Raw genomic sequence first — 12,462 nt, 5'->3', positions numbered from 1 at the left:
TCTAATCTCTCAAAGTGAGTTCCATCTCACTGGGGGGAGGGGTGGGGGGGGGGGGGGGGGTGGAAGGGTGGGGGTTCTGCATTTGGTTCAGCTGCATGAAAAAAAAAAAGTGGGCTGGTCCACGCAGTGCTTTTCTTCACTGCATGATAATCCCAATCTGTGGCCATTAGTGCACTGACAGAACGAGCAAGGAGAGAGTTCATCAGAGAGGGGGGGGGGGGGGGGTGCCTGCATAGAGATGCACACGGAGAGAAAAGAATGAGAGAGAGAGCTTTTAAGGGATTTGGCAGAATCTCACTGCTGTAATGTTGCCCTTTTCCTCACTTTTCTCCAACTCTGACATCATGTGGCACCCTGCAGCCGGAAAGTCAAGTGTTTTCATTTTATGAATCGCAACTACTTTTTTCGACCATCGTTTGAGTTCGTTGTGCTTATTTGGGAGAGTGCACGGCGGCCGTCTGAGATGATAGAGGATTTACCTTTTGTTGAGGAGAGGAGAACCTTGCCTCTACAAATTTAATCCCATTTTGAATTTGGATGGAGGAGCTCATGTGATGGATCAAATCCAGGCTGGTCAATGAAGAATGGGCAGGTGAGAAGTGCCTTTATGTGGAGGAATGTCTCGACATGCAGGCTGTCTGTAGTTGTATGTAAAAGGAAAAAAGGGTCCTGTGCTGTTGTGTGATTCATGCAGATTTAAATAATTCTGTGATTTTCAGAATCTTCACATTTCCACCCATCTAACGTAAAAGTACAGTACAGAAAAACAGAAAGATCTTAACATCTTAAACATGACTATATTTATATTTATTGCAATATTGCTATGTATTGCAATTTGAAATAGCTAGAATTCTGGTTTTATTTATATTAAAAATATAAATTCAGCACTAAGTTAGGTTTGAATTCTTATTTGAAACATAAAAGAATCTGTATGCTGTCACTGAGCAACATGCAGATGAAATGAACCTGTCCAACTTTTGGAGCGTGAAATGCTGCGACGGTCCGGTTGATGGTTTCTGTTTTGCAAAATTGATAGTGTTTTCCATCAGTGGCTCTGAGCTCTCTGTGATAAAAGCTGTTGGCTCTGTGTCTTCCTGCATGCAGTCTTCCATGTGGTCCTCGTATACAGACGTTTGTGCATTTCTCAGCTTAGATTAACTACAACAAAACAGGTTGCAGTTTTTTTTCATGTGGGTATTCATTTGAAAAATCTTGTGGGCTTTTTGTGTTGCAACCCTTTTGTCTTCTAATTGTTATTCTATTTTTACCAAACATTCACATTCAATCTAAGAAAATAAAATCCAGCTTGGATTGAATTATTCCACATTTTGGCATCCAACCAAAAACACGTTATAGACTGATTCAAGTTTTGAACAGCACTTGACAGTAATCTGGAGTCTGTGACCGCCCCCTCAGGTGTTACAGGTAGAGGGAGTGGCCTCGTGCTGTCAGTATCTCTGCTGGTTCTCATCATGACATCAGAGGCCCGCTCATCCCATCGGTGCTGCTCGCTCACTTTGGCCTTCAGACACCAAACATGGCTTCGGCTGATGTGGGCGCTGCTGGTGGGTACCGGCCCGGGCTCGTGGGCCCAGCAGGGCTCCCAGCCTCAGTCAATCAAAATCGAGGGGGACATCACCTTGGGCGGGCTGTTCCCCATGCATTCTCGGGGCGCTGCCGGCGTGCCCTGCGGCGAGATCAAGAGAGAAAAGGGCATCCATCGATTGGAGGCCATGTTGTACGCCATGGACCAGATCAACAGCGACCCGGACCTGCTGCCTAATATCACCCTGGGGGCCCGGATCCTGGACACCTGCTCCAGGGACACCTACGCCCTGGAGCAGTCACTCCTCTTTGTCCAGGCCCTCATTCAGAAGGACACGTCGGATGTGCGCTGCTCAAACGGAGAGCCTCCCATCATCCCCAAACCTGAGCGGGTGGTCGGCGTGATTGGGGCGTCCGGCAGCTCCGTGTCCATCATGGTGGCCAATGTGCTCCGATTGTTCTCGGTGAGTTGTTATGTCTCTCTTAAAGGAAAGATTCTTTCATGTCGTTCTCCTAAACCTTATTTCGTTATCCGAGTCACCCTTGTGACTTCTCTTTTTGATCTATTCAGGAAGGAGAAAACAAAAGTAATTCCACAGAAATAAGTGACGAGGGCTCACAAGTATTCAATTCAATTCAATTCATTTTATTTTGTATAGCCCAAAATCGCAAATTACAAATTTGCCTCAGAGGGCTTTACAGTCTGTACACATGCAACATCCTCTGTCCCGAAACCCTCACATCGGCACAGGAAAAACTCCCCAAAATATGAAAAAAACCCTTCAATGGGGAAAAAAGGGAAGAAACCTTAGGGAGAACGTCAGAGGAGGGATCCCTCTCCCGGGATGGACAGACTGCAATGGATGTCATGTGTACAGAATCAACAATGTAAAAGATGTACAATACATTCAATTTCTCTAACTGAAATGATACAAGTAATTGCAAGTAGCAGAAGAGGTGTACGGCAGGACCACTGCAGGGACAACCTCCATCAGATCGAACCACCATCCACAGAGGCTTCTGTGGGGAGGGAGAGCAGAAAGATGTTGGTTTTTGATGACAGTAATATGAATCATATTTAAAGTAATGATGATGGCAGTAGCAGGTGTCAGCAGAGCCATGAGCCAGGAGTCAGAACCGGGGTCCGCACGAAACTATGATCCACGGAGACCTGCTAGGCGAGAAAGCACAAAAAACTCCCGGAAAGAAGCTTAATTAGTGATGTACATTAATAAAGCATGGATGATTGTGGGAGGAGAGAGTGAGAGTGAGAGAGGGGCTCGGTGTGTCCTAAGAAGTCCCCCGGCAGTCTAAGCCTAGAGCAGCTTAACTAAGGGCTGGTCCAGGCTAACCTGAGCCAGCCCTAACTATAAGCAATATCAAAGAGGAACGTTTTAAGCTTTATCTTAAATGAACTGACCGAGTCTGCCCCCCGGACTGAAAGTGGAAGCTGGTTCCACAAAAGAGGAGCTTGATAACTGAAGGCTCTGGCCCCCATCCTACTTTTTAAAACTCTAGGAACCACAAGTAGCCCAGCATCTATGGAGCGTAGATGCCTTGTAGGACAATACGGTGTAACAAGCTCTTTAAGATAAGACGGTGCCTCACCAGCAAGTGCCTTGTAGGTGAGGAGAAGTACCTTAAATTCTATTCTTGATTTAACAGGAAGCCAGTGCAGAGAAGTTAATACAGGAGTTATATGATCCCATTTCTTAGTTCTTGTTAATACACGTGCTGCAGCATTCTGAATCAGCTGGAGAGGTTTAAGCGATTTACAAGTAGCATTGTATCATTTTGAGGGTTAGTTGATTGCTGTTAACCTGAGAGGGACTCTGCTAAAAAATAAACAACTATTTTTTTATTTACTCTTTTAGTAACATTAGTGACTGAGAAGGCCACTTTTGGTGTGGAAGCATGCCTCAAATAGCTGATTATTCTGATTGAATGGACGTGCTTGTCATTAAATGAGCTCTCGGCTGATCTGGTTCAGATGAACAGGAGCCACTACGGCCCTACTCAAGCGTTTCATGCACTCTTACATGATGAATGGGGCCCTCATTACATTTAGATTTCATTCTGCAGCATGAACACAGTAACCTTTAATTGCAGCTTAACAAACCTAATTAAATAACATGTTGTTATTGGATATTTCCAATAAATTTTGATTACATTCCACACATCCCTGTATTTCTGCTGTATATTATTCGGCACATATGTTACCCAATACTATTTTGAAACACTGATTCGAATGAGCCTCCGTCCACAACACAGGGTTTTGAATCTCATCCCTGTTATGTGGTCATTGTATTTTTTAATTTTTTAATCTTACAGATGATTGACCTCTTATGATTGATTACACTGCTCATGGTGATGACGGGACATTGATGCTGTGTAAATCCCGCATGATGTCACGTTCTCATTGACTTAGTAACATAGTCTGGCAGATATCTAATGTAAATGTTTAAAAATAAGCACAAGTCTGGATTTAAATTGGCCAAATGTTTCTGTTACAAGAAACAAAAGTTGACTTTTTGGTGCTTTCTTTATCGTCAGGACGTTGATTTGAGAGGCAAAGAGGGGCAGCTTTCATGATGGGCAGATGTTAACTACAGAATTATAGATCCCACCCTCTGCTAAGCCCCTCTCAGCAGCTCAGGACCCTGAGATGAAAATAGAGCATCAGGGCCGCGGGATGACGGGGCGGCGTGGAGTTAAATGGTATGTTTCCTGCCACTGTCCATTTGAGCGACTCTCCACGCCGTGCATACTTCCATTCGGGGAACATCTGCTCTGGCTAAGATGCAGATGTAGATGTTGCATTAACCATTTTTTTTCTCACTTTTTTGCAATAAATGAAAACTAGTTGCATTTTATATAATGTAAAATGTATGATGCATGATATTGATTTGTAATTCAGCTTGTTAAATAATAGAATGTACAGTACATCCAAGAGTATATGAAGTTACATCGACCAACCGATTGCAGCATTATTGACTTCATTTTTCTTTGGGGTGTCAAACAATGATCGACTAAAATGAGCAAATTGACTAGATTGGTATTAGCAGTGGAGATTTGTCTCTATTTTGGATATTTCATTAAGATCTAGCTATGTAGTGACCCAATGATTTCTTTTTTTATAATGATGCAAATTATTTATTATCATCTCATATTTCATCCACTCTCATAAACCTGAATTTCTTTCAACAATTTAAATTGCTGCTAAAGGAAACTATTTTATCCACTTTTGCGCACCTCGAAGAGCACGTTTTACAATTGGAATAAACCATTGATCAAGTCACATAACACAATTTAATCCTGCCTCTTTATTTTTATTAAAGTTGCCTAGCTGGCATCCTGGGTCATTTTGGACCATTTCAAACATCTACTGATGTTGTGAACATTTCAGCGGTACGGCATTGTAATACAAGTGTTACTGCCGGGGCACATCGATTTTGGAAAGTGAATTGGTGCAGATGCTTCTCTGGGATTAGTTTGAAGAGGATTAGTTCTTGTTCATTACAAATTAACAATACAAAACAATTGAATCCTCTCGCTGACACAGAGACTCGTAACTTGTGGAACTTAAAGAACTTGTCAAACAGCATCTTTCTTTTGCTTGAGAAAGTGATCTTTAAAAATGTTGGTTAACAACCAAATGAACCTTGACAGTGTCAAAGTGAAGCTGCACGTGGCCATCGGGATGAAATGCATTGTATGGCTTACAGCTGAGAAATGCTAGCCTTTTCTAGTCTCCTGATCTCTGTCTCTCCCTCTGTGCTTAACGTAATTTGACTAAAACCCCTATAATCCTTCCAGATAATCTGTGAAATGGTTCTCCCGGTCCGCTCTCCTTCACTACCCCTTGTGTCTACCTTTCTCTCCTCGTCCCCTCCAGAGGGCCCTGCGTTAAGCCGCAACGGGGCACCAGCATTAGCAGGGTCATGGTTGAGATAAACTGAACAACATAAACTATGTCGTTAAAGAAGTAGAACACCAGTAAATTAATCTTCTCATCCTTTTTTTTTCTTTCAAACAAATGCTTTCACAGATGTGATTGCGACCATCTGTATTTCACCGTGACCGTGTTCATGTCGTCCGCACGGACCAACTCTGGGCACATTTCCCCTGTGAAGTTTACTGAGAACGTGCTGTTCAAGAGATGATCTTTCTCTGCGATGGTCCTTTGGAGACTTGAATGCTCTACTTGTTAGTATCAATGTGGAAAGCTTCCGTTGAGACACTGCGCCGCATCATCCCCTGAGATGGTTCACTGATTCTTTGAGTCATTCCTTTCTAGCTTTTCTATCACATATTGGCCTAATTTGACTGCCCGTGTTTTCCCCTTCGACCGTTCCGTCATCGCTGACCCATCCTCGTGTCTCAGATCCCCCAGATCAGCTACGCCTCCACCGCCCCGGAGCTGAGCGACAAGAGCCGCTACGAGTTCTTCTCCCGCGTGGTGCCGCCTGACTCCTACCAGGCCCAGGCAATGGTGGACATAGTCAAAGCCATGGGTTGGAACTACGTCTCCACGCTGGCCTCCGAGGGCAACTACGGAGAGAGCGGCGTCGATGCCTTCCTCCAGATATCCAGAGAAGCAGGTTGCGTATCTGGCTTTGTAGTTGTGAATTCACTGCTATGACAATAAGGGATTACTCATGTATCAAGCCGTGTTGCTCTCACTCATTAAAAGACTAAAATAGGAGAAGCAAAATCCTTTAAAGCCCACAAACTACCAGGTCAAACAAAAGTCACCGTCTCATCGTTTTAAAGCTCAAATGATGTTATTCGGGGGGGAGATTTCATATCATTATGGCTTCATTCACATACTGAGCATCAACAATTGACATTGCTGGACAGTTCACTCCTACAGCAGCATGCTGACGGTTGGTCCACCATTTTGGTCCGGACTGAACTAACTCATTCTGAGGAGAGAATAGAAAGCAGTAAATGTTTATGCTTCGTTTTTGTTTGTTGCACATCTATGTACGATTGAGAGCAACGTATGTGTCAACATACATGGCCAATAAAGCCGATTCTGATTCAATGCAACACATATCCAATATCTCTGATACAGGTGGGCTGTGCATTGCCCAGTCCATAAAGATTCCCAGAGAGCCCAGACCAAACGAGTTTGAGAAGATCATCAAGAGACTGATGGAGACCTCCAATGCTCGGGGGGTCATCATTTTTGCCAACGAGGACGACATCAAGTCGGTCAAGTTTGTTTGAAAAAACAATATCAGTCAAATGATACTGTTTTAAGTTGAATGAAGTGTGAAATAGAAAGGGTGTGATGACGGTAATCGGTTTCTTTCAGACGGGTGTTGCAGTCTGCCAAAAAGGCCAACCTGACAGGACACTTCCTGTTTGTCGGCTCCGACAGTTGGGGGGCCAAAAGCTCCCCCATTCAAGACCAGGAGGATGTGGCTGAGGGGGCTGTCACCATCCTGCCCAAAAGAGCCTCTATTGACGGTTAGGCAAAAATGATTAGATCAAAATATATAAGCCAACTAAGTGGAGGCAATATGAATTGCGACATTTGACATTGATTGATGAGTCTAATAACAACACGACAAATAAAGGAAATTACTGATGTTCGATAAGTTGGCGAGTGAAAAATAGTCAATTGAGTCAAAGCCATATTTCACTGTGAAAAAGATTAGATTTTCTTTGCTGATTTCAGCACACTGTTATTATTGGTTCACTGATCAATTGCTGCTGCGTGACATTTTTATGAAACACTAAACCGAGTCTGTTTTAAAAAATGCTTCAGGCTTCGACCAGTACTTCACTTCAAGATCTCTGGAAAATAACAGAAGAAACATCTGGTTTGCGGAATTCTGGGAGGACGACTTCAAGTGCAAACTAACGCGTCCAGGCATAAAGTATGAACTCGGGAGAAGAAAATGTACAGGTTAGCAGGCTGCACTTTGATTGATAATGAAATGTTAGATATACAGCAGCTTAGCTCTGTGCTTGTGAGGAGTTTTGTCTTTTAATTATTTTTTGATGCCTTTTGACACGTCTGTCATCTGTCAGGAGAGGAGAGGATCGGTCACCACTCTCAGTACGAACAAGAGGGCAAGGTGCAGTTTGTGATTGATGCGGTGTACGCCATGGCCCACGCATTACACAGCATGCACCTAGACCTGTGCCCTGGCTACATGGGGGTCTGCGAGAAAATGGACCCTGTGGAAGGACAGATGCTGCTCCAGTACATTCGTGCGGTCAGCTTCAATGGTGAGCCTTTGACCACCAGTCCCTGCCTCCTGTCTGATGCAATGTGTGATGACAAAAAATGAAAAAAAGTCTCATTTTGGTTTTTAATTGGACAAGAAAGTGAGAGTTGAATTTTTTGCTTGCAAAAGATTTCGAAACGGCGGCTCTCGGTCACTGCATGTTTGAAAAGAAATACATTTGAATAAGAAAAAAGCAAAATGGAGGTCAGGTCTTGAAGTCAGAAGCCTTAAGATGTTTCGACTAACCTCGCTCCCCCTGTCCCTGGGGCGGCCTTCACACAGCGTTCCCTCCTTTTCATCCTGGATCTATCATTAAAAAAGGGAAGTCACAGTTTGGATAAAGAAAAGAAAAGTATTCCATGAGAGCATTCTATTTACTCTCCTTATTTTCCTCCGGCTGGGAGACCTCTGCATGTATGGACGACTTTCTGATTGAGCGCCTGCAGGGACCTGAGGGGAACACGTTAAGCCAACAGAGCAGAGTGCACTGAAGGACTGAACTCGCTGAGGAGAGCCTTCACTAAAGAGCACTCAGCCTTCACATGATTGCACATGACCGAAGAAATCAGACCATAAGCTGTATTCAATGGCGTGTGGGTGTTTTCTCAGGCACTAAAGATAGAGGTGATGTTTCCAGCCTAGAAAGCTGAAAGGTCCTCGTCACTAATGGGCTTTTTTTGATCTTCAAAACTCTGTCTCCATTGAACAGGCAGCGCAGGAACTGGGGTAATGTTCAATGAGAATGGAGACGCTCCTGGTCGTTACGACATCTTCCAGTACCAACTGTCTAATGTCAGCAGCCCCGGCTACAAGGTCATCGGACAGTGGACAAACCACCTTCGCCTCAATGTAAATCATCGTTTTTGACTATAAGATATTGAAATAGATTGATGCTACTGTCACGTTTGTGGTGTATATGACGATTGATTCCTCAAATTAGTTGAGGAAGACGAAGTGGTGGGTAAATTTGGGTTAAATTAGAGCAGTGTCTGTCCAGTGAGTTGCTGCTATGTGTCAGTTGAAGTCAGACAGTGTGTTTGTACACCAGGCGGAGGAGATGCAATGGTCAGGAGGACACCGCAGGATCCCCGACTCGGTGTGCAGTTTCCCTTGTGAGTCTGGAGAGAGGAAAAAGATGGTGAAGGGGGTTCCCTGCTGCTGGCACTGCGAGCTCTGCGATGGCTACCAGTACCTGCTCGACGAGTTCACCTGCGACATGTGCCCCTTCGACATGAGGCCCTTAAAGAACCGCACGGGCTGCCGGCCGACGCCCATCATCAAGCTGGAGTGGAGCTCTCCCTGGGCCATCATCCCCGTCTTCCTGGCCATCCTGGGCATCCTGGCCACCACCGGGGTCATCGTCACCTTCATCCGCTTCAACGACACGCCCATCGTCCGGGCCTCCGGCAGAGAGCTCAGCTACGTGCTGCTGACGGGCATCTTCCTCATCTACCTCATCACCTTCCTCATGATAGCCGAGCCCAGCACGGGCGTGTGCGCCTTCCGCAGGCTGCTGCTGGGGCTCGGGATGTGCATCAGCTACTCCGCCATGCTCACCAAGACCAACCGGATCTACCGCATCTTCGAACAGGGCAAGAAGTCTGTCACGCCGCCGAAATTCATCAGTCCCACCTCCCAGCTGATTATCACCTTTATACTCATCTCGGTGCAGGTAGGCAGGGGGAGGCTTCTCGCCTTTACTCCTCTCCAGCAGTCTGGCTCACGCTCCTTTCTCCGCAGTTACTCGGGGTGTTCATCTGGTTCGGTGTGATGCCCCCCCACACCATCATCGACTACGAGGAGCAGAAGCCTCCGAACCCAGAGTTCGCCCGTGGAGTTCTCAAGTGTGACATGTCCGACCTGTCCCTCATCTTGTGTTTGAGCTACGCTATTGTACTGATGATCACCTGCACCGTGTACGCCATCAAGAGCCGGGGTGTTCCAGAGACCTTCAACGAGGCCAAACCCATCGGCTTCACCATGTACACCACGTGCATCGTGTGGCTGGCCTTTGTCCCCATCTTCTTTGGCACGGCTCAATCTACGGAGAAGGTGGGCGTGTTTGTATTTCACTGGGATTGGAGGAACTTGGGCTTTACTTCAGTACTTTTATGTTGCTTTATACCCGACTACATTCAAGAGCAACATTACCAGCTACCTTGAAGGTTTTGCAAACACCAAATGATCAAATTCTAGGTGCCTTTACAGGCTGAACTACCCAGCAGCACACACAGTAGTACAATATATATATATATATATATATATATATATATACATATATATATATATATATATATATATAATACTTACACTACTGATGATGGATACTATTTGAATTCCCTGCATAATCATTTATACTTGTGCTTGACATTTACTGTAATGAAGAAATTCTACTGTGTGAATACATTGCTTTTTACGTTAAAATGCCTTACAAAGTATAAAAGTGCACTTAGTAGAGTGGAGGTCTCGACCAAGTGTGTCTGCAGCAACTACTTCTTTTATGTTTTACATTGATTCTGTGCAATTACTAATGACATAAATACTGTCTTCATGGTACAATCAATGAATTGATTGGTTAATATATTCTTTCTTTAATATAAGTTTTATCCCTTCAATATACAGTTCATTATCAAATTAATATTAGTAAATTGATTTTAGTCATTTATGTAGAATCTCCCTAGTAATCCTCTTGGGGAAATTCAATTTTCCCTGTTGCTCTGCTTCGGATCCATCTTATTATTGGTAGTAATTTAAAACAAAATTAGCAAAAAATCATGCAATACACTATAATACGCACTGATAAATTAAGTTAGATGAATTTGTCGGATTCAAGTGAAATCTAAATGTCTTGGCTGTCATATTACATGGCTCAGTTCTGCTGTACTTACAGGACATCCTGCCTCCACTGTACTGAGAGATTTATTTAGCTTGTGGGCTACTTCTGCTGTCACAATGTAAGAGACTGTTGGGGGGAATATTTGAAAAACATGGACACACTTTGACTAATAGAGAGCACTATTATGAATCAGCCAGGCTGAAAGAATTATAGCCTGAGGTTCTTTCAGTCTTTTCACCTCCGAAATGGAAATGCAGTGTATTAAGAAAAGGGAGTGAGGGAAGGAAAGGAGGTCAGATGAGCTGAGGAAGGGTAGGGACCCCTCATGGACCATTTAAACCATCCAGTTCAATTAATCATCACTTAGAAGAATAACTAAATATAGATGCTAACTTTTGTCTGGCTCCTGAAAATCCTCCCATCATCAGGAGGTGGTTTACGTGTCTCTACACGGAACAACCATCCACTGTTCCTGAGCAGGTCTCGACTGGAGCTCGCCACATGTCAGAAACCGCTCCTTTTAGAAAATGGAGAGGTCACAGAGTGAAACCGACCACGATGATAAAAGAAGCCATAATGTTTGGACATCAGCCTGCAAGAAAACCCGGGTGTTCTGCTGCTGCTGAAGATACAATATCTGACTTATTCATGGCACAGATATATCTTATTTATGCCACATGTGTCTTGATTTATTTATCACTTGTACAGTTTGTTAGAATAATAAGTTCATAATTTATTGTGGGCCAATCCAAGGAAAAGTTACTTCTCGTTATTACTGTTGGATTTGAAATGACAGGATGGAGCAGTGAGGAGACGTCATGTCCAAAGAAAGCCTGCAGCCTCCTTTCCTGGCTACATATCCCAGGTCATATATCATTTATGAGGGAAAAGAGCTTTGAGATGAACATTATAAACACTGCATTGTGACAACCTTTGACTTAACATGGTGCTTTGTCTCCAACCTGTGAAATATTATATACTCCACTGCCAAGCACACCTCAACACATGTGTGTGTGTGTGTGTGTGTAGATGATCTTAAGCTGCCCTGTCTCTGCTGCAGATGTTCATCCAGACCACCACCCTGACGGTGTCCATGAGCCTGAGCGCCACCGTGTCCCTGGGCATGCTCTACATCCCCAAGGCCTACGTCATCATCTGCCACCCGGAGCAGAACGTCCAGAAGAGGAAGCGCAGCTTCAAAGCCGTGGTGCAGGCTGCCACCGTGTCCACGCACCTGTCCCAGAAGTCCAACGACAAAACCAACGGGGAGTCCAAGATCGTGCCGGACAGATCCCAGTGAGGGAGCTTCATTCTCCTCGTGTCAAGAGGCCACGCTGAGACGGCTGATGGAGAATCAGCAGTTACACCAATTTTGGCAGGGAGGTTCCACCCCGCCACTTACAATGGATTTAAGGACCAGCAAAGAGATGTTTCTGGATGTCTTATTTAGACGACTCAGATGTACTAAATTTGGAATGATGCACACAAGGAAAAAAAACAAACGCTCAAACTTAAAATGGACCGCTCTAGAGCACACTGAAACGAGAGCTGGAAGGACCTTCACGTTACCACACATACACCTGAACGCAACCACGTGTTGTTTTAACTTTCCCTGGGAAGGCGGTTTAGTTTTAAAAAAGACTGGTTGTTTTCTTAAAACAGCAACCTTTGCCCTAACGGAGATGTACATTAATTAATGTGGAGGGAGGGGGGGGGGGGGGGGGGGGGGGGGGGGTTCTACTGGCTCTACAAGCACTGCATGGATTGGTTTTAGGTGTACAAGAATGTTTTGAATTCAAGTAGCATTTGTATGGGGGTGTTGTGATTATTTCTGCTGAT

General features: G+C 44.4%; 1 protein-coding gene across 1 annotated transcript; it reads left to right on the top strand.

Annotated features, from left to right (window-relative positions):
• The first annotated feature begins 1,443 nt into the window (after nucleotides 1–1,443).
• On the top strand, nucleotides 1,444–12,299 carry grm6b (glutamate receptor, metabotropic 6b). The gene is made up of 10 exons (XM_037490880.2): nucleotides 1,444–2,009; nucleotides 5,930–6,146; nucleotides 6,623–6,758; nucleotides 6,866–7,020; nucleotides 7,322–7,462; nucleotides 7,588–7,788; nucleotides 8,497–8,636; nucleotides 8,836–9,459; nucleotides 9,528–9,839; nucleotides 11,684–12,299. The coding sequence occupies exons 1-10, from the start codon at nucleotides 1,473–1,475 to the stop codon at nucleotides 11,921–11,923; spliced, it is 2,703 nt and encodes a 900-aa protein (XP_037346777.2). The 5' UTR covers nucleotides 1,444–1,472; the 3' UTR covers nucleotides 11,924–12,299.
• Nucleotides 12,300–12,462: the final 163 nt, after the last annotated feature.

The sequence above is a fragment of the Pungitius pungitius genome, chromosome 8 (assembly GCF_949316345.1).
Source record: "Pungitius pungitius chromosome 8, fPunPun2.1, whole genome shotgun sequence".
NCBI lineage: Eukaryota > Metazoa > Chordata > Actinopteri > Perciformes > Gasterosteidae > Pungitius > Pungitius pungitius.
The sequence above is the reverse complement of the archived record's forward strand: the minus strand, read 5'-3'. Positions and strand labels throughout refer to the sequence as shown.

Bases quoted from the DNA above. Each gene is read 5' to 3' on its own strand.
- grm6b (XM_037490880.2), top strand. From the start codon at position 1,473: ATGACATCAGAGGCCCGCTCATCCCATCGGTGCTGCTCGCTCACTTTG. The intron at 6,147-6,622 runs GTTGCGTATCTG...TCTCTGATACAG, and splicing joins CCAGATATCCAGAGAAGCAG to GTGGGCTGTGCATTGCCCAG. The intron at 9,840-11,683 runs GTGGGCGTGTTT...TCTCTGCTGCAG, and splicing joins CGGCTCAATCTACGGAGAAG to ATGTTCATCCAGACCACCAC.